The sequence below is a fragment of the Sander vitreus genome, chromosome 16 (assembly GCF_031162955.1).
Source record: "Sander vitreus isolate 19-12246 chromosome 16, sanVit1, whole genome shotgun sequence".
Lineage (NCBI taxonomy): Eukaryota > Metazoa > Chordata > Actinopteri > Perciformes > Percidae > Sander > Sander vitreus.
Window position 1 is genome coordinate 17,416,367 of NC_135870.1, and position 26,962 is coordinate 17,443,328.

The window sequence follows — 26,962 nt, forward strand, 5'->3', positions numbered from 1 at the left end:
AAGTTCATCTAATTTGTTTCTTAGCGATCTCACATTAGAGAGGACTATAGTTGGTAGTGGGGGTTTAAATCCTCTAGCCCGAATGCGGTGTTTAATTCCTCCTCTCGAGCCACGCTTTCTCTTTGTCCTGACAGATCGCTGTTCAGTTGGACGTAGGCATTCCAAAGGAAAGTCTGTTGGAGGTGTCCACTGCAGCTGTGTTGTTAGACCCAGCAGGAGTAATTGATCTCTGCCGTAGATTATCTTAAATGCCTCGGCATTTGACAGGAGTAGAGAGAGTAGAGTGATCGCCAGAAATAGTTCCGATCGTAGTTAGTTTATCGGCTACATCATGTAATTACGGTTTTCATTTCAAAGTATAAATAGCACCTGGATGTAATATCCTGGCTTTAATGAAGGGGCTAAACTGGGCATGTAGAAAAATTCCTTTTTACAGTAGAAACACACAGTACTTTGTGTCCTCGCCATAGTCATTGTCCGTATGATTACAGTAAATAATAATTATAATAGCTATTATAAAATGTAAACTAGTCTGTGTGCCTCAGTGATCATCTATTTGAATCTAAATTGGGTTATTTCTAATTGAATCAGCCGTATTCATATTTGAAGACAAAAAATCACTCATTGAAATATTTTTATTATATCCGCCTTATACAACTCACGATGCGCCACACAGATCATTGCACACCGTGTCACTTTTCAGCCTCAGAAATTTTGGCCACGCTCTGTAATGCTGAAATCTATTACTCATTTCTTATTCTGCATAAATACCTTTTTGGAAGACCTGTCCAATGAATTATTAGACACTCGTTATATCACCTCTGCAGCTGTACCTGCATTTTATGCCTCATAAGTCTGCACCAACATTACCAAGCCAATTTATTGTAGCCTCCATTTTTTTTAAATTTTTTTTTACCAAGTGGAGAATGTGATTCAGACTGTCATGCAGGGATTGTTTAAAACCTCTCAGGTTAATGACCTAAAAAAAGAAATTGAGACTTGCCCTGGGAATATTTTAATATGGCCAAGTTGTGCTGTGATATATGGGTAGTCACTAAATTTATTTTGCGTGTAGCTTGTTCAAGAGTTATTTCCGTTGAAGAAGCAAGGATCAAGGAAATTTTGCCGGATACGGTTTCTTTATAGCTACTGATTGCAGTTCAATTTCAAATAGACAGGCCTTACCTTCTGTTGGCCGTAGTAACAGGGACCCTCCAGCCCTTTATCTGGCTGAGCTCGGGGTCGGCCACATCGATTAGCAAGGGCAGACGAGGCATCCATACACTCATCTCCAGCTGGGCACTCAGGAAACTGTAGGTAAAGTTGAGCATCACCCGTCTCTTTCCTCTTGTCTCCCTCCCGTTTACATACACATAGTCGCATCGATCTGACACCTGGAGAAAAAAAAGGGAAAAATTAGAAAAGCGGCAGAATGAGAGACGGACTCAAAGAGTTAAAGAAAGAAGAAATGGAATCAATTTGAGATTGAAAACTTAAGGATTTCAATTATATTAAAAAGTCATATAAATGTAATAAAATAAAATTATTTTTGTCCAGTTAATGCCCTTCAGTCAACAGTCCTTCTGAGATGCTGGAGGGTGGAAAGATTTGGCATTGCTTCAATGAATCCGCAACTGTCAGGTCTGCTGACTTTCTTCTGTGTGCGTTTGTGCGTTTTTGAATGTGTGCCGATGCATCTTTAATGCGTGTGCGTGCAGGATATGTGTGCACGTAATGTGACTTTGGACCAACTTAACAGATGGAGATGAGAAAATACACAAACCTGCTTCATCCAACTATCCAACCAGAGAACAAAACACTTGAATTACGATCGGCTGCATGAAGTACAACTCCAATCAGTTACCAAGGTTTCTCAGATATATATCCAATATAGAGAAATGATATAGCAGGAACACCAGAAGTGTCTGTCATTATCTATAAAGCACTAAGAATCTCCAAATGAAACATTTTCTTCCCTTGGGGACAACATCTTTAACATTCTGTCATCACATTTTTGTGTTTGCAATCACTTGCATTTCAATTCATTTCAATCTCAAATTCCATCATAAGCTTGATTGGCACAATGTGTAATTTCAGCACATGCCCTCAGAACTCACAATTGCTTCTTTTTAACAAACCACTCACAAGAAGACATCTGTCATCTGTCTCCACGTCTTTGAATATAACTTGGCAGCTTTTACTCTGAGAAACAAAACTAATACCAAGACAGCTTGATATCTGTCAGTTCTCTCCTCTTCCTCTTTCTCCTACTCTCACTTCCTACTAAAATATTACTGCTATAACTCCTACATGTTCATGGTCTTCCTGTAATAAGAACAGGTTGTGCTTCAGAAAGGACAATTCTTAGGCTGGAATCAAAGTGGGGGAAGGTTTAAGATTTCACCTGAGATTTTGTTGTCAAATTATTAGTTTCATAAATCAAATTAAGTTTCATAATGTGGCAAGTTGCTAATGATGAGAAAACAATATCCACTCAAATGCATTTGCTGCCTTTCTGTCTTTTTTAAATAATTGTAAATGAAATATCTTTTGGTTTTGGACAAGGGCTGGGCGATATGACGATATATATCCTCAAAACAACATAAAAGATGTCTATCGTATATATTCTTCTGTATTGCTTCTATGGCCATGTCAAAAAAACAGTGGCCGAACTGCGTCACAGCAATATTTACGTCATTTGGACGACGCTTTACATTCTGATTCTTCTTTGGACTAAAGTTCTTTATAAAATGAGAAAATACTCACTACGAAATGATCTACATCAGGATAGAAGATTGTGATATGAGTGTGAGATGTCACCCAGCTCTAATTTGGGCTGTTGACATTTGAAAGCATCATATTGAGCTCTGATAAATATATTTTTTACTATATGCCTAAGCGCATAATTTCATAATTAATTGTAAAAAAGAATTGACAGAATGATAAAGGATATGCCGAGCAATGAGAATAGTCAACGGTTACAGCCTTACATGCAACTTGTCTTATTAAATTGATGCAGGCAGAAGACTAATAATATAAGAATAATAATATAATACTCATTCTAATATTGTTAGTGCTTAGCATCGCCACTACAAATAACCAAACAAATTTTAATTGTTCTATTCTTTAAACGTGTAAAGCAGCCTTGTCTCGCTTTGCCAGACCCTCCTCCAAAGCGTGCTGAAGGAGGGTCTGGCTGCTCCACAAAGCATGCAGGGATGGGAGGAAAACATGCTCTGGTTTAATGGCATTTCTTTAAACCAATCAGAATCATCATGGGCGGTGCTAAACTCCGCACAGAGCCGCTGCAAAATAGTTGTGTAAGAGAAAACTGTCTCAATTTACCATGCAGAGATCTAAGGAGCAGTCAACAATAGTCCTCATAAATCCACCAAATTTAAAATTCCAACACAAAGAAAGCGGAAGGAAACGGAAAAGACATGCATCTGGTGGAATTTCCTGCAGCACCGGAGCAATCCCGGAAGTGGAACGCGAAGGATATAGACTAAAAGCAGCCTAACTGGAGTGTTAGGCTAAGTAATCTGAGAGTGTAGTGCCAAATTGTGGCTTCACTCTTGGTCTTCTTACAGTGTATAGACATTCAGTGGACAGAGGAACACTGCACTGCAAAAGTATTTCACACTATGCTAGGTGTACAGGTCAAAATAGTATAACTTTAATAAAAAAAACTGATTTGAAGAATTTGAGTTGTCTGTCCTGGGTGCTTAACTGTTGATGCGAGTAGGTGATAACGTATTATATACTGTATGTAAATGAGTCTTTTTGGGAGGTGTGTGCATGTTAAAGTCGCAGGAACACACACATACACTAATGTGCAGGGTTTCTAAAGGCAACCATCCAGAGAGTGAGCTGCAAAAATCCACATCGCTCCTCATTGAGTCTCTTAAGCCTCACCACTATTTTTGTTCCTTTTTGCTGTATTTTACTGTCTCTCTGTCTCATTGTCTGCCTGTGTCTCTCGCCCCGATGCTGAAATCAATTCATGTCAAACCAACTCTACCTTTTAATCTCTAGCTTTGTTCCAGTTTGTTTCTAAATTCTAGATCCATCTTCATAATTCTTATGAAAGGCATCGAAGATGATAACCGTGCAGATTTAATCACGATTTCTTGAAGGTGACATCTTCTACGCTGCATGACAAATGTATCACCATGAATGTGTCATGTACCAACGCACCAATCAATGTCACTTCTCTGTGGAAACAATTCATTGTGTTGCTAATCATGCAGGCTTAGAATTGATCCAGAGTGACACACACACACACACACACACACACACACACACACACACACACACACACACACACACACACACACACAGGATCCAATTCAGAGTGAGGCACGCATAGAGGAGTTTATGACATATGAAATAATAACTGACTAAAAATTTCCAGTTTCTAAGAGGGCAGAGCATTTGACACTCACATTTTACAGTATTGGGACATTTTCCAGATCCTAGTGTGAGGTTTGGCAGTTTGTTAAATACACCTCAGGGCTATATCACTGTGTTGAAAGGAGAAACATCTTGTACAACTCTTCTCAAAACAGATCATCAAAACACTTGCTTGTTTCGTGTTCGTCGAGCTTCATAGTACTACTTGTCTCACTTTATATTAAAATCAATCTGCCTTTTAGAAATAAAAACCTGCTGGAGGATATATCCCTATTGTAAACTCTTTCAACTCATTCAAGGTAGCGTTTAGATTTGATATGATAAACAATTACCTTCTCCACTGTTCATTCTTTCTCACTTTCACATTCTAACAGTATTAGTTTTGCCCATTCACAAATCATAGATATGACTTGGAGGTCAGTCAAAAGCAGCAAGGACCCACTTAGTCATGCTAATTCCTGACCTCACTTGTTACTGTAGAGCACTGAATGCCTTGTAATAACGGGTAGAGTAGGTGACTGGCATCGGAAGGGAACATGGACATCATGTCTAGAGGAGGGCATTTCAACAGAAGAGGGTAGGTCAATCCACAACAAAATAGACTGACTTATATTAGGGAGTATTCTGCATTTGCAAACAGGAACTATTTCAAAATCTGCTGTTGTCTTTGTGTGTGAGGACAGTGGCCCAACGTCAGCCTTTTCAATGAGGGATATGATCAAATCATCAGAGCTTACTACAATGCAACAGGGAGTCAAGTAAGCTCTACTGCTGCTCGCCATAGCCTGCCAGGCGATCGTGAAACTTTAGAAAAAGAATGAAAATAAATCAGGCCCTCCAGGATTTCGCGATGTCGCGATCGCGCCAATTCAACCAATCACCGTGACTTTAGTGCGACTTGCAATTTTGACCAATCACCGCAACTTTTCTGCAAATTTGACCAATAGCCTGAAGTTTCCCGCGACTTCAACCAATTCCAGCAGTCCCACGTGCCAGACTTTACGTCAACATAATGTGACTCTGAGTGCCACTGACCAAGCGGGAGTGAGAGAGAGCTGGTTTCCGATATGAAGACAAGACTCGAACATCTCACATTTACCAACAAAACGTACAGTGAAAGACCGTGCAAAACATTTCAGACCGTCCTGCCAAACTGTACAGATTTTAACATCAATGTATGCTGTAACGTTTTTTCACTCTAAAGTCAGCGGCTGCTGTTTCAACCCTGTCGGCTGTCTGCAGCGGGCGGGGGCGGGGCTGCTGCTCATACAGTTCCTCCCGCTACTGACGCGCACACACACGGTGGATGCAGGAAAAACCGGAGATGAGACGACACGATGATCTAAATTGAGGACAGATACGCTCGTTATTGTAAGTGCAATGATAAGTTAAAGTCCAATAAGTACTTTATCAAACCAAATGTGTGTCCCAGGTTAGGAAATTAACAATGTAAAGATCAACAAGCCACTGACACATATGTTCATATTTGATTCATTCAATAAATTACACTTTTTTGTCTTAAATCCATTTTCATATTCTACCAACATTTGCAGCATCCTGAGCCTTTTTGGTAAGATTATAGGAAATCTCAGCACAGAGTAATTATATTCTCCCCGAAACAAGTTTCCTTTTTATTTTTAAAGAACTATACAAATAATTTAAAAAAAACGCAACTTTTATCGCAATTTTTTACAAAAGCTCCCGCAAAATCAGGCATTTTGGGCCACAACAATCTAAAAAAAAGGCCACGAAATCCTGGAGGGACTGATTAAAGGAGGAGTGCTCACTGTGGTAGTACAGAGCCCCCCGAAGGCTCATGGTTGAATTTCTTTTCCTGAACTACCCTGAACCCTTGCAGTAACTTTTGCAATCCCTCGCAATATTTTGCCACATCTAGGAATACTTGCATTCCCTCTTCAAATCCTGCATGGCTTAACAATGCTTTCTTGGCAGTGTTTTAAAAGTAGCTGGGGTACATCTACCTAAGCGATATCCATAGCACCATAGATGCAACAGCCATAGTCTGAACAATAATCATACCCACAGCCAGGGAGAGCAGCTGCAGTTATGGTCACTGCCAGTGGCTGTAGACTGTCGCCCCTCTGCCTGAGCAATGAGCAATAAATGCATAATGCGAAGTGAAGTGTCACATCTCTCCTTTCTGTCTGCAGAGCGTTTCCCTAAACTGGTGTATTATACATGTAACTGAGCTCCACCAACACACTAACTGTTCCTATAGATTCGGGGGAATGCAAAAAATATTGCCGGGGAACGCAAAACTTAATGGGAGTAGTACCGAAAGAAAATTCCCACCGTGACCCTTCAGGGGCTCTTCATGATAGATTAGCTATGTCAAGCAACTTTTTATGTCACAAGATTGTGTTCATGCCATTGTGCTATAAAAAAACTTAGGCAATCAATTAGGGCTAATTATTTTTATTTATTCTTTTGTTTAGATTATTTTCTCAATGAATCGATTAACCATTGGTCCATAAAATGGCAGAGGGTAATGGGGACAATCACGTTTTCCCAGAAGGCAGCATCTTTAAAGGTCGCATGACATGGTGCTCTTTGGATGCTTTTATATAGGCCTCAGTGGTCCCCTAATGTATCTGAAGTCTCTTTCCCGAAATTCAGCAGCAGAATTACAGCCACTAGAGCCAGTCCCACAATGAGTCATTGGTTGGATGCATTGGTTGGTAACTTGTATGAACTTCGCAGCACCCGTATCCCAACATTCATTTCGGCATTCAATGATGGGCGGGTTTCCGGTACATAGACAGCCCAAAAACGATTTTCGCCATCTTATTCATCACTAAATTCACTTCTGACAACATTTTAGGCGAGAAATGAACGTTTAGATTTCGAATATAGGCAGTCTTGCGAAAATCTTTGCCGAATTGACAATTTGCTCCAAAGTTTTCGTTTTGTTTCGGAGCTCCATGAAGTGAGGCGGCCGCCAGCTTGCGCCTGCCGGGGCCGCTAGCTCATCGCTCGGATAGTCACGGTCGGAGACCCCGCTGTAAGCCGGAGGTCTTTTAGACCGGTCTCGTAAATAAGAGGCTTTTATTTCGCCGTTGACGGATCGTTTGTTTAAATATCACAACACATGTCCATCATAAGATTAACGGGAACCTGTGGTTAACTGTCTTTTTCGGAGTTAAACTCCACACACACACACACACACACACACACACGGGGGAGAGAGATATACCCGTTTCTTTTCGGGAGACTTGTTTAAATTATGCCATAGGCTATACATTAGATTTAGTTCATATTTTTTTGGTGTATTTGTTTTCTGATTTATTAGAAGTTGAGTATTGCACAACAGATACAATTTGTAGTGGTGGGGTAAAATGAAGGAAAACCAGGTTTAGGGTAATTACAGGTTAAGTTCACCATGGTCCGTGCTACGAGAAGGACTTATTTCTCATATTTTTTTGAAACAGTGAGGGAGGATGGGAATGCCTCCTGATCTGTTTTATTTTGAGTTTCCTTTGAAATAGGGTGGAGAGAGGAGGGGTATCGCTTACTGTTCCAAAACTAGATGGGTGGGCTGGGGAGTACGGTACCGAGGTCAGCGTCACAATGTGTGGTACTTCTTCAGCGGATAATTAAACCCTTTGAGAGATCTGCTATTTCTCTTCTCTCTGATATGCATGTACAGTACACAGAAACAGACCCAATCAGCTCCTCAATATAACACAGACTCACTTGCAACACTATTCTTTTTCTCTCGCACGTACTCACAATTAAGAACAAACAGTTCATTTCTTCTCTTGCATAATACAATGGGGACATGGTGAAGGTTAGCTATTAAATCTGAAGTTGCAACAATAAAGATCCTACATATCACCTTTATTTACTGGATTATACTAGTGGTTTTGAATTTTGTAGATTAACAACAAATCCTGTGTAACGTTTCCCAAAGGTTCCCAAACAAGGTTTGAGATGAATTACCTAAACTTTCAGAAAGCCAATAAAAATCAACTTACAGAGTTTTGAAACTTGCTTAAGATAGGAAATCAATCAGGGTGAACATTTTGTCACCTTTTATGGTTTGTCAAAGTCATGTTGTTAGCAATTGGTAATGAAGTTGCAAACATTGGATCATAAAGTCAACTTCCAAACAACCTTTTTAATACAGGAAATGACCTAATTGATACTATGTTTTTCATAACATACTGTATATGTGATGCAATACCATACCATATACCAATACCATGATTTTAACATTATCTTAAGGCAAATAAAATGAGCAGAAGGAGGTTGGAGTTGCAATTTTGTCCAATATGAATCCGAGCCACTGTCTTCTGGAATTTTGGCTCCTCCATATCAGATGAGGAAGTACAGATGTTCGCTTACAAGATGATCAAAAACAAGCCCAGCCTAGTAGTTTATTTTTCTTTCTGTCTTTTTTCAAATTTATTTTACAGCTAACTTTTTATATTCTGCTCCTTCTCTCTAGAAACACTGCTCATATTAATCGCAATTACATTTCTGTTAGGATGTTTTTTTTTCTTCTTTGCTTTTACATTTCCTCGTCACTTGGTGTCCTTGATGGAAACATGAAAATGGCATTTAAAAATAATAATCCAAAGATATGCTCTTTCTATGACCGTGCGTCTACATGTGTCCAACATAAATTATTTGTTCTTTGATGAATCTGGATTTATTGAGGAATGTCTGCATAACTGCATACTGTACACTGAAAGCACAACTGCAGGGAAACTACTTTCTTTCAGCAGCCTGTTCAATGAAAACAGTTAATTGTTGCTGATTCCTGCTGAGAAGAAGCTCTCAACTGCTGGCATACCATTTCAACAAAAGGAGGAAATTCAGCCTCTGCGTCCTAGACTAATGTGCACAAACCACTTCTACACCACAGCTACCTTTTGTTCATTCTGCTCACCCACCCACGAACAACTAGAACGCTTATCATGAAGCAGTAAAACATTAAAGACAAATTAGAAAAAGGTCAAACAAATAGCAGCTGTTTAAAACCCATCGCCCACAAACCTTGATAACCTGTTCGTCTGTGGACTTGCACTCCACTGACTCTGTTATATCGGAGACCGTTCCGTCTGGGCCTACGGTGACCACCTTTACTGGCACGGCAATGGTTCTCCCATTGAGGACAGCTGTGTTAAGGATCTCAGTGTCCTGCAGGGGAAAACAGAAAGACACAAATCAGTGTTAGTGCTAACAAGACAGGCCCTGTTCAGACCTGGCATTAACATGCGTCTCCTCATGCGTCTTGAGGGACCACTTTTGATCAGATCTCACTTCCCCGCTCTATATGCAAATAAACACGTACACCATTTCCATTTGCCAAGACCAAATCCGTTGTTTTTAAGACACAGTTTCTAAATAACCTCAGTACTGGAATGTACTTATTGGCAGACATATAAATTGATACCTATATATCTGTAATACGCTAATACAACTGACAAGAACATTTTATGTTGATCATTAGTCTCAAAGTAATACTCCAATATTATGGGAATATGATCATATGCTGTTTTGCTAGGACTAAAATACAGTACAGCTTAGAGCAGTTCCTGGAACTACTGCTAAAAGAGGAAAACATTTTCTTCCAACAGCTCCAACGTAAAAATGTCCCGTTTTCAATTCCTGCTTAAATACACACCTACAACATGTAAATTAAACAGCTGTGGAGAGTTGTTTTTATAAGCGGGTGTTATGTTAGCTAAGACACAGAACACACAAACACAGAAAGAGGGGGAAACTAGCCAACTAGTAAATTGGCGTGTGAACAGTACTTAAGATTTTGAATGACCGTAGTTCATAATTCCCAATTAACATAAATAGAACATTGCATTAGTATTTATCAGATGCCATCAGCAGTTTCTTTCATGTCTCACCATCAGTGGCTCATTCATCAGCGGCTTGGCTACCAGCGAAGTAGTACCATCTAATTACAGATGTAGCGAGCGGCCCTTCACTTCTCACTATTACGCTGCTGATACCTTCTTTGTTTTTAGTCGAAGATTAGTTCTTCCTAATTAGTTCTTAAAGCAATTGTCTTGATGCTACTCACATTCATTGAGAGCTCGGAGGACAGCTCATTTTTTTTACAAAATTTAACTACATTACCTTGACCTACCAAATGTCTCGAAACAGACATATTAAGTGTAATGATGATTGTAGAAAACACACACACACACACACACACACACACACACACACACAGTAGTAACACACTTGCAATTGTGTTTTTCTGCAATAAACAGGTACAACATTTCCTCATTGTCAACCACTAGTTACAAAGTGCTTCATAAAAACACAAAACAAATAATGACTAAAGTAAAATACAATACAAATATTACACACTAATGGTAAAATACAGCACGTACATTTTTAAATGACCTGGAAGAGTTGGTCTAAGTGCACAAAAATAGCAAATAAAACAATGTTTAAGTCGCAGAGCCACAAATTAGAAAAGTCAAATGTGTACACACAGGCTTTTAGCAAGTTTTTCAAAGTAGCACTTACTCACCTGTTTAACCACAAACAGCAAAAGCTCAATCCCCCATTTGTTTTCACGCTGGACTGAAGAACATTTAATGTTTGTCAGCAAATCTGAGTGAGTGTTGGTTCAGTATATGATGTTTAAGATGAGAAATATATAAGCTATATAATATACTAAACTGCGTGTTTACAGTATAATGTATAGAAACATATGTACAAATAACATGCTTTCTATTTTTAGTATTGGTCTGAAGCCTTGCTGCTAATGTGTTCTCTATACTCACAAAATGAATTTAAATACCATATATTTTAGCGGGCCACATTTTCTGCATTTGTTGACGATTGTTGCCATCTGAGGCATCAGATGTACCTTTGAAACGTGTTCAAGTAGCCCAACGTGGTGATGAGGAGTAATACCTACTGCCACAGGAATTATATAAAACACACGGATGTTAAAGGACAATTCCGGCGCAAAACGAACCTAGGGGTTATTAACTGATGTGTACCTACTCTGTCGCTCTCTGGGACATGTTTTCATGCTAATCGAATGAGTTTGGAGCTTTAACGAGGCTACCGCGGACCGCTGGTTAGCTTACAATGCTAGTATTTGGGGCATGGGGACACTCAAATTGAATCGCTATTTAATACCACTAAAAACGCTCGAAATATCACCACACTTTAACGTTAGCATAATGAGGGTCCCTAAATGTGAAGCGAAGCATTGACGTATGATCATCATAACATCAGTTAATAACCCCTAGATTCGTTTTGCGCCGGAATTGTCCTTTAACATCCGTGTGTTTTATATCTAATTCCTGATGATTGATCGATTGATTGATTATGATTCCTAAACATGTTTCAAAATGACACTGTCATACGAGCTAGAGCTGCAAAACTATTGTTTGTATTTGTCAATTGTTTTTGCTAATAATCGAGTAGGCAGAATAATGTGAAAAATGACTAACAGAAGTTTTGCAGAACTGGTTTTCAACAGTCCAAAATATATATGTGTAACTATGTAATGACGTGTGACAGCAAAAAGCAGCAAATCGTCACTTAAGAACCTAGAAACAGCAAATGTTATGCTTGGTAAGTTATTTAAAAAATGAATTAGCTCTAGATCTTTCTGTTGACTAATCGATTAATCGACTAATGGTTTCAGGATTGCTGAGATGACATTTTGTGGGTTACATCAATAAATGAAAAATAATGTGAGGAATGTTTTCTACTATCAACTTTTAAAAGAACAAAATCCACACGTTTTCTCCTTATGTTAGTCCACACATCATTCTGGGATGGGAGAAAAACGTGCTCTGGTTTATTGGCATTTCTTTAAATTAATCACAATTGTCTTGGGCTATGCGCCGCATGGAGCAAAAGCTCCTCTGCAAAATAGCCTCGGGAAGGAACTTGTTTTAGTGGAACATGACTTTCCACTTCCAGGATTGCTCCGGTGCTGCCGTACACATGTTCCACCAAAACAAATTCCTTCCCAAGGCTATTTTCATCAGACGTTTTAGCGCTTGTGATTTTCCTTTGGTGCTGGCTAAAACCACTTTGGGGCGCACCAAAACTTCCTCTATGCATGAATGCATTTAAATGTGGGAAAAAAACCATTGACAATAGTACTTTATGTCAAATTGAAAACATTAGAGTTATCACAAGATTCACTTTGGAACTGAAGGCCTTATAGAGGAGGAGAAAGAAGATAATGAGATCAATTAAGACAACGTCTGGTAATCCCTTAGCTCTCAGTGTGTTGGTTGTACAGAGGATATGCTGTCACAGGGGATCCTGCTCATCACAGCTTAGTTGCAATAAAAGACTACTAAGACGCCTAAACCTTTGAAAGGCAAAATAAAAAACTGTTCTCCAGACAGCTCTTTGTTCATCAAAACTGGTGCCTCACTGTTTTGCTTTGTTTCTTCACCCTCATGCTCCTTTTGAAAATGAAATCTATCATTTAAAGCTCCACTATATGAAGGAATTCCAAGCCTATTAATAAGATGCCTTTTCTGCCTTGTTTCTTTAGCACATCACATTATTCTGATAGCGCTCTCTGACATCTGTTTGGAAGTTATTTCATCCAGGATTGGCAATAGTCTTGGTATTCTTTGAATAATGTTTTTATCCCTCTCTACCGAAGGTGGCAATGTGTAGTACAGAGTGCTTTGCTTTCTTATTTTCTTTACAGAATGACCCCAAATCCAAAATAATGCCAAGTACGGTCCCACAAAAGGCTGAGGTTTAATAAAACCGTCTTAATTCTTTTTACTTGCCCAAGCATTGAAATGAAGAACAAAACTATGGGCAGGTGGACCATGTGTTACCATCAAGGTTATAATCGTTAACGAAAACGAACAAAGTAATGTAAACTAGGTGGTAAAAAAACATTGTCATTCACCGAAATAAAAATATAAACGAAGCATTTCAAAAAAACGCTAACTAAAACTGTAATGTCTGTTTGCAAAACTAACTAAAATAAAATGATCGAGTAAATGTCCTTAGTTTTCGTCTTTGTCAATGTCTTTCAAGGAGCAAATAACATGACAACAACTTTCAGAGTTGACATTTCTGACCATAGACCTGTTTTACACAGTCTATGCCATACAGACATCCAACTGGGAACCCAGAAATTCCGACATTTCATGTCAAATTGAACACAACATAGTCCATGCCCCTCGCCTGGCATCATGGTGGTACCGAAAGTCGGAAGAAAGCGGCAGAGTCCTATTTGATTATGACTGTCAGATAAAAGCAAGTGCCTTGCAGTGGAAGGTGGTAAAATATATGGACAATTTATTAAAGGAAGAAATACCACGAATTTGAAAGTACATTTGAGAAGCGCGCACAAGGAGGCTTAACTAGCTTACCTTAACAAGGTAAAGGAGACCGCAAGTCTGGAAATGCAGTCTCTGGAGACAAATAAGCGCCTATAAAAATGTTCTGTGTGGGAAGTGTCTCTTTTCACTTAAGGAGTCATTAACATTATGAAAAGAGAGTTCTTGTGTTATAGAAACTGTTTAATAAAAATAATTATTGAGTGAGCTCAGATACAATACTCATGATCAAAAAACACACAATCTCTTGACTGGGGTTAAGTGAAATGTGGCAAGACAGCTGGAGTGACGCACAAGGCACAAAAGGCAGCTTGTTTTTTCCATGAAATCTGCCCACCTGTCACCAGGCATCTCCTGGGGTTATGTAGGGCTGAAATGTATGCAATGCAGATCAACACCTGTCTCCAAATGGCTGTATTACTGTATTAGCCTACACACACACATATGCTACATATACACCAACCCACACACGCATATGCATACACACATGCATATGCATACACATGCGTACACATGACCCACACGCAAACGCACAGTTGCTGCCTCACGCAGCAGCTTATCTTAACAAACTGTTATTGCAGTCCAGAGAAGAGAGCAAGAAAAGAGAAGAAAGACGGTGAGAGAGGGAAGAATCGATAAAAGGCCATTACACGTCTGTGCAGCAGGGCTAAAAAGGTGGAGTGTGTGGGGGCTCATATATGGTTTGGATGAATGATGTGTAAGGTAGCAGACAACCTACAAAAGCACCTTTTTAGAGAATAGTCAGCGTACAGTATGTGAACGTCAGCAAGCTCAAGGACAGGACAGGCACTGGTGCTGGGGAATAAAAGGTATATAACTCTGTGCAGTACATTCCTGAGATCTGATGACTAGGTGACCATAGAGGGTGTTTGAAATCACTTTTGAATTTGTCTCCCAGTCTGCATGAGGGCATTTTGATCCTGAAAACTGCCTAAAAAGAGCCACTATTTTAAACTACTGGGACCAAGCACAGGCCATTAAAAGCGTTATGGCTGGGTTTATCTATAAACGCACACACACACACACACACACACACACACACACACACACACACACACACACACACACACACACAAAATAATTACAGATGACTCATTAGGCAATTTTAAGTTGCCATTTAATCTGACCTGCATTTCTTTAGACTGAGGGAGGAAACTTGTGGTGCTTTCACACCTTACCTGTTTAAACGATGCAGTGTGTTTGGGCTGGTGTGAAAGCTGTCAATCAAACTCTGATGCAGACTAAACAACTAGACCATCTGGAAAGGTGGGTCTCTTGTGCAGTTAGTCTGTGCTCTGCAAGCTCAGAAGACCAATAATTTGACTGTTAAAGAGATGTGTGATTTTAGCAAAAGGTTTAAAACAAATCTGAATCCATCTGCTTATCGTGTATTGTTAAGAAAACGGTCTCCCAATGCATATGCAATTTATAGCCTATATTTATACACGTCAGCACGAGTATAAAAATGACTCAAATGTTAGAAATATCAACAGAGTTTCTTTTTGCCCCATTTCTGTCTGTTAGTCACTATTTATGATATATGCGGTCCAGGTGCGGTTTCAACTAATGCTGCTCATAATTACTCCTAATAACTAGATCATTGCAATCATGATGCTGATGAATCAACAAGTTTCCTGTCAGTTCATATGCCTTGTTTCAGCTTGCAGCTCTTGTTTCTTTTGCAAAAAGTCAATGTGAAAACAAACTGGACCAGAACTGTAAGGCAACAACATATCCATATATTACATCACTGTTGCTAAATATAAGTAGTCACATAACCACCTTATGTGTGTAAAGTGCGCCGAATGGCTACAGTACACCCTGTACCGGAGAAGGTGTACTGTTGCTCAAGAGGTGACAGCAGGGAAGACTAATAACACAAAAACAAAAGAGAAGCAGGGGGAGGAGACGTCTGAGATATGTTTAGCTTAGATCAGGGCCCTCACCACTGCTTAACACTGGCCAGCAATTTATTATTCATTGACTGAACAGATGCCTCAGACCCACGGAGAACCACAACTCAACCATTCACTAACCGGCTGGGATTGACAATAAGCTCACAGGTCCCGTTTTATGTTGGCCTACAGCGCTTGTGAGTAGGATTTATATTGCCGCTGCAGCACTCTGAGCTATTCAGTTCACATCAATTATCAATAAAAGTAAATTTCCTCCAGCACCTACACAGTGTCCTCCTGCCACTCACATACATCTGAACATCTCACAGCCTATAGCAGGAGATAACATGAAAGCAAGGGCAGGGGAATCAACCTCTCTGCAGGATTTCTTTCCCTGCTAATACAGCGGGGAGAGCGGTGTTCATAGAATGTAATCTCTTTATGGTTATGGCTTGGGAAAAAGGCACAGGAGCCAAGTTATAATGCACTGCAATGTCGGAGAGAAACTGGAGCAAGGTGCTGATAACTGAAATGAGGAGGGATGTGATAGAAACGGGGGAAAAAAAGATAGAAAAGTCAGTCCTTTCAGGTGCAGCTGTTGAACTTTTTTTTACCAGGTTTGAGAGAACTTTTACGTGTGGTGTAGAGTGTAGATTAATAATTTACAGAATAATTTACTAAGATCATGTTGTCTCTTTTGCACCTTCACTGCATAGTAAATAAAAAGTAAAAAGCATGTTAGTTGAATCTAAAGTTAGGATAAAATAAGCTGAATAATCAATTCCTGTGTCTCCACTGATTAAACAAAATTGGCAAAGCAGCTATAATTGCAGTATTAGCAAATAAAGAGTTAGGGGCATTTTGCCATGACCAGGAGAAAGAAATTCCAGTATTGATTATTAAATCAGGACCTGCAGTGATTTATACTCTCCTCATTAATTAGATATTGATTTATCACGTAACCTGTTGGCCTGACAATCTGTTGTATTTTGTTATTGTGTACTGTGAGCTCTGAATACTTTTAGTGAGATTAAATATTAAGCCTGCGTTGTTTTTCCCTCCTCATACTTTCTCACCCTTTAACATCAGTCAAGGAAATTCCAAAGTCAGCAGTGGCAAATCGGCCTGTCCATATTCTGAGGGCTCCTCTCCTGTTTCTCGGGGCCATTTGATTAGAATAAGCCAGCAGAGCTGCACTGTGCTGAACTCTGGCCCCAGCAGGCCGGATAGAAGACTCTCAAGCCAGACTGACAGTGGGAGAAAGGGTGATGGAAGGCAAGCCAGCAAAAAAATAAACAAACGCACAACAAATTACAGAATGGACAGGCTTAGCTTCAAACTAAAGCCTGACTGACATAGAAGCTGCATCCTGGGCCAGAGAGGGAAGAGAGAGATGTTGGGTGGCAGGAGTGAAACAAAGTTTGTATGTGCAGTAAAGACTACACGCACGTAGTGTGTGTGTGTTATTCATTGTGAGAGTGTTGCACTTCCTCTGCAACACTGCCTCATGCTCACAGTTACAAACGTGCACACTTGGAAGGTGCCTTGACTTCTAGTCTGGCCACAGAGCAACTGCAGTGAAGCAAATGAGCAATAGCTCGAAGGCAGCTCGGCCAAAGTTTTTAAACGAGAGGGGCAAGCCTCTGGTTTCTAATGTATGCAGGAGTCCAATTGATAAATTGGATTGTGGATTTTCACATTTATCTGCACACTTTCTCAAAAATGAATAATGGACCTACAGTTGTCAGATGTCAGAAATGTGACTCAAAATAAATGATAATGTCCCTCTGCATTTGTGGTTATGCAAATAAGCAACTGTTAGCTAACAAGTGAAGATAAGATATACTTTATTATCCCCAAGGCAACAGTGCCTCCTTGCTTATGAAATACATAAGGACTAACCTGTTTTTTGTTGTTGAGTAGAGTTCTCCATATCAACATATGATTCGTTGTGTTGTTTCTGTCACCCCCCCCAAAAAAAAATCAGTTTAAATCTATGGTTTAAATATACTCACTTTACCACCGTTGCTGCCTCTGAAAATCTTTGACAGGATTTTAGCTTATTAATGGTAAATGGACTGCGTTTAAATAGCGTTTTCCTAGTCTTAGCGACCATCCAAAGCGCTCTGTATTACAGGCACCATTCACCCCATTCACTCACACATTCATACACTGGTGGCCGAGGCTACCATACAAGGTGCCACCTGCTCAACAGATAAACATTCACACACATTAACACAACGATGGCACAGCAATCGGGAGCAATTTGGGGTTCAGTATCTTGCCCAAGGACACTTCGCACTGTAGACGCAAGGGCTCGTTTCACCTTTTATAGACCAAACCACGAATTGATAGCTCGAAAAAAATAAGTAGATGAATCAATAATGTTGATCAAATTAATCAAAATTGTTAATTACAGCCCTAAAATAAATATAGGTGAATATGTTGGTCAACTAGAAGGGCACTCGGAGGGCGCAGACCTTGCCAGTGCCTATAATCAAGTCTTCTATGATATGCAAATCTATAAGCGCAACCACTGTACAGTATACTGTATGTCTAGATATATTTCCAAAACTATTAGAATGTCAAAATATGGTTGTGCTTAGCTGAAGCCTCAGCATCTGTGCATGTATTATGTTATTCTAACATATATTTGTCAAAACCAGAAAACACTTTATAATTATGTAGCTTAAATAAATACAAATATGAAATGCCTAGACTGAAATAACATCATAAAAAAAACTATCAATAGAGATATTTTTAGTTGAATCAAATTTAAATTTGCATATATAAAAAAACAAACACATTACACAAACCCAGTATGATGTAGCCGTAACACACAAAGTGAAATATGTGCTTGATACGAAAACGATTGAACACAAAAAAGCATTTTGCAGACTTAAAGGCGATGATACAGACGTTCCATACACCAGACATAGTCTATATAACTAAGACCAGCCGATGCACATGCAACCACTCCTTAATATGAGTCGCGACGTCACGTTTGTTTTGGGGACATTGCCCCCATAGTAACCCTCAAATTCCACAGGAAACACTGAAATGCCACAGAGGTATTTTAGTTATAGTGTCACCATTATCAAGGGATCCTTATCAATTTGTTTTTTTTTATTTGTTTATGTCAGACAAATATGTAGGTATCAGCCTCAAAACTCCGGTATCAATCTGGCTCTAAATGCAGGCATGTTTGTAACTGAAAGAGATAAAAAAAAATAAAGAACCCTAAAAATGTTGGGTTTCCTTATTTTGATCTCTCTCTCTCTCTGTCTCTCTCTGTCTCTCTCTCTCTTGCTTTCTCTCTCATGCAGTATAGAATAATCAAGACTAGGGATAAGAAACGAGCCTGGTGCATAAGGCTGAATCCACCAGGGGTGAAAGCGACAGGGAGAATTAATGTTGTCAAAATGCACAGGAGAAAGATAGAGCAGTGAATTAGAGGCCCATATATACACAAGAGGACTTAATTAAGCTATAAGGGGCATTATAGCCGCATGCAGATGGCTAATGCTGCCTTGAAGACACTTAGTATGCCGGTGGATAGCCGCACTGCACAGCCTATTAGTGCTCTGCCAGGCCATTTCCAAATACAGTTCCTGACAGCGTGACTGATGGCAGCCTGCTTGGATACCGCTGGCCTGCCCTGATGCTGTGATAGCACTGTGTTTAAATTACAGATATGAGGACGTCTTTCTTTTTGACATATCAGTTTCTCGTGCCCACAGAGGACACAACTTTTTACTAATCCTTTTGTTTTCTTGTTGTCTTAGTCTATCACTATCTGTTAGACGCTGGTTTGGAGTCAATATGGATAAAGCAGCAATTTGGCCAAACCCTAATTATTCTAGACAAAGGCGCTTTCACCCATGACCAAAAATAATTGTTGAGCTTCCTGCTAATGGCTGTGATTATAATGCTATGGGAATGTGAGAACAAAGCGAATGTTATTGAGTTTGAAATGGAGTGAGTTTTTTTATGAATAAAAAGCTAATAATATAATTTGGGATATAGTGTAAAGAGCTGTGGGGGTCACTGTCTCTAATGAGCGAAAGAAAAAAGAGACAGCTTGGCAAGAGATGGAGATTAAAAGGAGAATTCCGGCCAATTTTTACGTTAATCTTGAAATCTAGAATTAATCTAGAAAAAAAAACCCGACCTGAATTAGTGCAGGTAACACAGGAGAAGCTGCAGCTATGTACAAGCGTCCCCTGAGCTAAAACGGCAGTGGTCGGGGCAAGTTTTAGAGTGCCTTTGTGCCTCTTAACAGACACAAAATGCAATTAATATGTCTGTGCCACATGAACAGGGCCCTTACGTGTCAACAAGATGCGTTTTCAACTCAGACATTGTTTAAATTCACCTACCCTGGTCCCTGTCTCGATCCTGCCGGTAGCTAGCTTGCCCTGCTAGCTGATAGCCGTTAGCCGTTAGCTGCTAGCTGCCGTCCAGTGAGTGTATTCAGACAGGCTTCTGTAATAATCATCCCAATAACAATCCACGGAGCGGTGGTGGTGTGGATATGTTTCTCCAGAGGACAGGTCATGTCACGTCTTGAAGTGTATTCCCCCCTAAAATAAACAGTAGTGCGGTAGTAGCTGTTAGCTGCTAGATGCCCTCCTGGCATTTGTCTTTATGATGGCATTCAGAGCTTGAGTTCAATACAGGCGAGAAAAAGAGTGCAGTGGCAGCAATGTCTCAGTAAGAACTTTCTCTTAGCTTCTTCAGTTTACACTTTTGATCATTCAAGAGCTTTGGGGCTATTCAATTTATTGATTTAAAGAATTTCAAAGAGTATGTTATAATCTGAACCAGAGAACCACTGGAGGTTACAGAGTCTCTGAACAAACTATGGAATCTGTTATTGAATCCTCAAGATGTACTCATCTGAAATCAATTCAAGTTTTTCCAGTACTTCCACTTACAAATGTTTCAATGTAAAGTGTACTTTTGTCATAGTGCAACAATCTCTCGTTTTCTGTTGTCTACTTGAAGATAATTATACGTTAAATATTCTCTGCCAATTGTTGCATGATGAATATCCAGTGCTTGAATGCCATAAATATCCATCTTTAATTAACAAATCATTTGGCAGGTTATTATCTAGACTGTGCCTAAAGCTGCCGTTTTTTGTAGTGCTGTCAAACGATTAAAATATTTAATCGCGATTAATCACATTAATGTCATAGTTAACTCGCAATTAATCGCAATTAATCGCACATTTTTATCTATTCTAAATGTCCCTTGATTTCTTTTTGTCCCATTACTTTTTTCTCATTTTAATGCTCTTAACATGGAAAAGTGGATCGGCCTGGCTTTGTGCTTTTGTCGCCTGGCTTTGACGAGGGGGCGGAGAATTGGCATCAGCTGTGTGCTTGGCCATCAAGTGGTATTTCAGACTGGACGTGCTGCGATGATAGCTCAGTTCACAACGACAAAACACACAGATCACTTTGGTCTTGTCAATGGAACCATTTGGCAACTTTTTAAAAGTAAACTTTCCATTCAGAATCTTATTGGCATCCATTTTGGCGTCTTGCGCTCACCATCCACTCAAAATGTAACGTTAGCCTAGTACTCTTTGGCCGGCTCGCAAGCCCAAACAAGTGTGTGCGGCGTGCCTGTTGCGTGCGTTTCCGGTCTAGCTAGATCCAGTGTGGTGTTGTAGTTTTTCTAACGTTACTAGTTGTTGCAACAGCATGTGAAAAAAAAACTACAAAGTTTGCTAGGCCAAAAAGAACGTTAATCTCTCGATAAAAAAATTGACGTCGTTAAAATGGGTTTGCGTTAACGCCGTTAATAACGCGTTTAACTGACAGCACTAGTTTTTTGTACTTCCTTAGACTCTCCCCTCCTTTTCCTGCTCACTTTTACCTTTAACCTTTCTTCATTGGCACTATTAGCAAACTTGTCACCATTTCAGTCAAACATCCTAAAGGACATTTACAGCAGCTGTCAAGTCAAGACAGAAATGAGTCCTGTATTCATGTTTGGCAGGCAGATACTGAATAAGTATCTGCCAACTATTTGCTGACTCGGATTCATCTGCCTTTAAAACGTGTACTATTTAGAGTTACAGTGCTTTCGATGAATGATAAAACAATATTGTAAAGATGATGGTAATAATAATAATAATCATAATACATAATCATCATCATCATCATCATCATCATCATCCTATCAATTTCAACACTGTTAGAAAAGTCCCTTGAAATACGGGCCAATATACTGTGTTAATATGAAGACATTTTCATGTTAACATCATGGCATCATGAAATGAAAATGCCAACAACAAATCACATCATACATCAAGCAGTTTGTGCAAAGGTGATTTTTAGAAGTTGTGTATGAATTTATCAGGTAGGACATCAAATGTCTCAGTGCTCGGATAGCAATGTTTGGGAGAAGCATTGAACATCTAAGGCTGTATGTAGAGTTAAAGCTGCAGTCTTTAATGTTTCTCTGATTTAATACTACAAAGAAGATTGTGTAATCGTATCACCTTATTGATGTGCGCAACAGTGAAATGTAATTTTAATTTACTGAAGTAATCAACCATGAATGATCAACATTTCTTAATAAAAAAATATGGAGAGCATCTCAAACCACATCAAATGCTCTGTTTTTGGTGCTTCACTAAACAGATGATAATAAAATAAATTTCATATTGACAATGCTATTTAATTGTCTGCTTAAAAAGGCTACTGTTTCATGGTTTGGTTTCAGTGTATGATTTGCAAACAAAGAGCAAAGTAAAGTTACTTCTACTTGGCCAAAAGTCACAAAGAGCAAACGTTTTAAATAAAACAAAGTTAACAGAAAAGTCTAAGTTGGAAAAACTTCGGTGCAAACTTTATGTTCCAAATTTGAATTGTCCAACTTTTATCAAAGCTTGTTTTTTCATTTTTTACACTGCAAAATCTTCCCACATTAGGAAAGGAAAGGTGAAGCACAAAAAAATGCTGCATGGGGTCCCAATTCATTTCAGGTAATTCAGTGTATTTCAAATCACACAGCACGGCTTGTGTACTTCCACAAACCCCCAGCTGATCTTCATGTATCTCAGCAGTCATATAGAAAACTACAGACAGACGATATTTTCCTATTTCCATCACTTGCCTCCTGATGTTTTGATATTCACCCTATAAACCTTTTTATTTCCTCTATCATTTGGTCAACCTTCTCATCTTTTGTGATTATGAGTCGGTCAATAAGAAGAAGAAGTTCACAGCTGTTTGTCTGAGTGAGGGTAAGCAAACAGCCGAGCTGTGTTGCTGTTTCTTGTTTCTGCTGTTGATGAACCAGATAAACATTTAGCTGGTTTATGTTCTGTTAAGTCTTTAAAATTTCTATCTAAGACACTTACAGCAGCTGGCGATTACATTTTCAAATCAATGTTCAAATAATGAAAATACTAAAGATAATAAGCCTTTGATGTCAGGTAATCCAATCTGCTCTCAAGACACTTTTTATCGACTTCATCTTTATGGCTTTATCCATCTTATTATGGACTTCAGTATTGGTATTGCTTTTGTTTTATGTTATTCTCATTTTGTTGCCTGTGCTTTTAAGATATTGCTCTACTGTGACTATCATTAAGAAAAAGATGTATAGGTGTTTATCATTATTAGCATCATTACAGTAGCAAGGTTGTCTTTTTTTTTTTTTGGAAATCAAATCAGGATGTCCTTGTGGACTTAATGCACTCTGTCTGCACTAAGTTTATCTGAAACGCCACATTTCAAAATGTTGCATTTCTAATTAAACATTTCATCTATTTATACAATTAGAAAAACTGTCATTCCAACATTGACAAAGAAAAATGAAGTTAAAGTCTAAAGGCTACTCTACTGGCCAGAAGCCATAAATCAGCGGTGAACTGCTGCCTCACCAAATTGTTACAATAAACGTTCATGAAGTGCTCGAGGGCATTTGATTTTTTCGTGGCCATTATCAGCGAGGAAAATGAAAACTATTCTTATCTCTTTGCAGCATACTGAATGGTTTTCCTTTTCATTTTGTAAAACAATTTACATTGCCATCATAATACAATTAACAATCTTAAGCCACTTTCCAATTCACCCATGTTTGGACTGTCTAAATCCAAACTTAATTAACTTCTTTGTCAGCAAAGTCTGAGAGATGTTTAAACCAGATTACTGCCCATTAAAAAGAGCAAGATTTGTGTTAAAAAATACTTGGGCCTGGTTTTTTAATGCACCAATGGATAATAGTAATTTTCTTATATTTTCTTCTATCACTATTAATAAAAAGTCTTCTTACTGTGCTATGCTCAGGCTCAGAACAATGGACAATCCACAACGAGCCACACGGTTCTGAAAAAATAACCCATAATCTAAGTGCTAAGAAGCACTTAGTAAAGAGGAGAAAATTATTCTTATAGCAACAGCCCACTACAGGACTTCAGCCCTGATTTTCCGCTCACCCACAGTTTTTGGAGCTCCCCGACAAAAGCCCCAAATCGAAGGCAAATCTGCATTGGCTCGATGTGGGAACTGTTTAAAAACCCGAGACAAGAGGCTCGCTGGTGCCTTGCAGACACATTTCAGATATCTAGCAGGCTAATGGTACATGTCCATATACGCCTTGCTTTCACTGATGGGATCGCCCCGCTTCCCAGCATTGCACGCTAGTGAGCTTGCCACCAGTGTCTCTTCACTGACAAGCAAAGAAAACAGTCTACACCTTCCTACAACCGCAATGGCTGCAGCTGATTGGACGAACGCGTCACGTGGGGCTGACTGCTCCAGGATTTCAAAACGGACCATAATGGCGGCTCGTTTGGAATACGATCTTGTATTTTACAAAAATAGTTCACCGAAACGTGTTTCAGAAAACATTTTAAGCGAGAAATAGGCCATACAGTTGCTGAATCTGTCTTCATTTTGGATCGACAAAGGTCAGTTTAAAAGATTTCTGTCAGCTTTTGAGAGGCAGCGAGCCGAGCCGGCTGCTCCTCATTTGCATAAAGTTGGCTGACCAACTTTATGCAAATGAGGAGCGGGCAACTCGACGCCCAGCTTCTCCAAAGTCCCCGCGACGCTACCAGAATGCATTGCACGGCTGCTCCCATAGAAATGAATGGGAAGCGGGGAAATGACGCTGACAATGGACACACAGCATCAATATCTGAAGCTGTCGGGGACTCCAGCCAATAAGAGTGCAAGACATGGGCTCAGGGGAAACCAGGGGGAGGTTGCCTCTACTTCACTGTATGTGTTGACTTTACTGTATGTGTTGCATTTGCAACACGGACAAAAGATGTTGTTGCACCTAGTCTAGTGGAAACTGATAAATAATAAAGATGTGTAGAACATTTTGAGCACACGTGCCAACGACAACACCCCCTAAAAGCGCTTTGTCTGATCTTTCTTTTCTTTGTTTTATCGCTGCAAATCAGCCAGCAACAACTCTTGCATAAGGTATTATTACGCCATGTCTGTGTCACTTCTCGCATGTTTTTTGTGGCAAAAACATAGTTTGGAGACTAGACTGAGGGATTCCTCCTGGTGAATGATCTAGTAGTGTGAGCACCTGTCACCGGTCAGTCAGGTAGTGTGAAAATAAGACAACAAGACAGAAAGTTGTGTTGTGTGAATAGTACAGCGAACTAACGACTTTGAAAGCTTTAGCCAAAATGATATCCGTTGTTAGTCATTGACAGAGGATCAGTCTGCTTGCATACCCAATATCAAATATAATCTTTTTATGTGTATTTAAATAGAAAGATTGTGTTTGTTCACTGTCTTTGTCAGCCTTTGAATAAATCTTACAGTATTTGCTCTACAACAAGTGGAAGAAGCCGTTGCTAAGTAACAGCCAAAACTATTATCTTTGGAAATATAGGATGCAATGTGGGTCTTTGTTTGGCTATTTAGCTAGCTGTCAAAATCTGAGGTTTTATTCATTTACTATGCTTTTTTCCCTCTGTTTTCTATTGCTCGGAAGTTAGCAATAAACATTAGCAGTTAGCTCTGTTTTCCAGCACACTGCATTTGATGTGGAACAATGACAATGTGGAGTCTCAGCTTCAATTTGAGGGTGTTTATAGCCACATCAGATGAACAGCATATGAATTCTAGGCCTTTTTTTAATACAGTGGGTATAGACGATAATTTAAAAAGTTAACAGCCTAAATAAAGCCATCCTATTTGATGTGCAGTAAAAAAAAACATATTTGCATTAAATGAGCTCTGAAGTGTATGACTCCTAGATGTCAGGAGACATTGGTATCGTCTCTGGTGATGCTTTTCTTTTTGCCTTCAGTCTCGTCTTAAGCATGTGCAAAACATGCTCAGTTGGATTTAGGACAGCTGACTCACTCCGCCGGTCAAACGCATTCCAAGGTTAAGTTATAAAATGATCCTTGGTCTGCCTTGTCTGTATCTTTAGGACTATTGTCATGGGGCTACTATACAAGAAAGACGTGAACACCCTCAAACACTCTGTCAGGTGACACTTTAATCTATAATAGTTGTTGTTACATTTAAAAACCAATGGGCTTGAATGGAGCTAGAGGAATGAAGAACAACAAACACTTGCACGCCGCACTATATGTTTTTCCTTAGAGGTCTTCACAGATCCACTCGAGTCCTAGTAACCAAGACCTGACCCAAATTGTATTTAGTCTAATCGTGCTAGTTTGGTTCTGTTGCGTTGCCACAGGTCCACTGGTGGTTTGTAACTAACATTCACTTAAGTCCAAATATAAGGTATTTAAGGATTTTCTTTTCATGCCACTTCTACTACAATTCTAAGGGAAACATGTTACTTTTTACTCCACTACAATTATTTGACATCTTTTTTTAACTAGTCATATTATAACTTAAGATTTTTGCATCAAACATATTGAAGAGCTTATAAAATATGACACTACACAATAATATATATTTTTCAGTCGCTGAAAGCTGCTGCTGTTTTAATCCTGTCGGCTCTCTGTTGCTCAGTTACACACACACACACACACACACACACACACACACACACACACACACACACACAAACACCCACCCACACACGGTGGATGCAGGAAAAAACGGAGATGAGACGACATGATGACCTAAATTGAGGACAGCTATGCTCGTTTTTGTAAGTGCAATGATAAGTTAAAGTCCAATAAGTACTTTATCAAACTGTATGAATGTGTGTCCCAGCCCGGGCCAGGATAGGAAATTAACTAACAATGTAAAGATCAACAAGCCACTGACAGAAATGTTCAAATTTGATTCATTCAATAAATTATTATTTTTTGTCTTTAATCCACCAGCC

General features: G+C 39.3%; 1 protein-coding gene across 1 annotated transcript in view; it reads right to left on the minus strand.

The window, feature by feature from the left end:
- Window positions 1–26,962, minus strand: part of LOC144531703 (transmembrane protein 132C-like) — a 166,136-nt gene that overhangs the window by 16,225 nt on the left and 122,949 nt on the right. Inside the window, exons 6-7 of the mRNA XM_078271961.1 lie at window positions 9,433–9,576; window positions 1,186–1,394 (exon numbers count right to left, since the gene is read on the minus strand). Of these exons, the coding sequence (XP_078128087.1) occupies window positions 1,186–1,394; window positions 9,433–9,576 (353 nt within the window). The remainder of the gene's footprint in view (window positions 1–1,185; window positions 1,395–9,432; window positions 9,577–26,962) is intronic.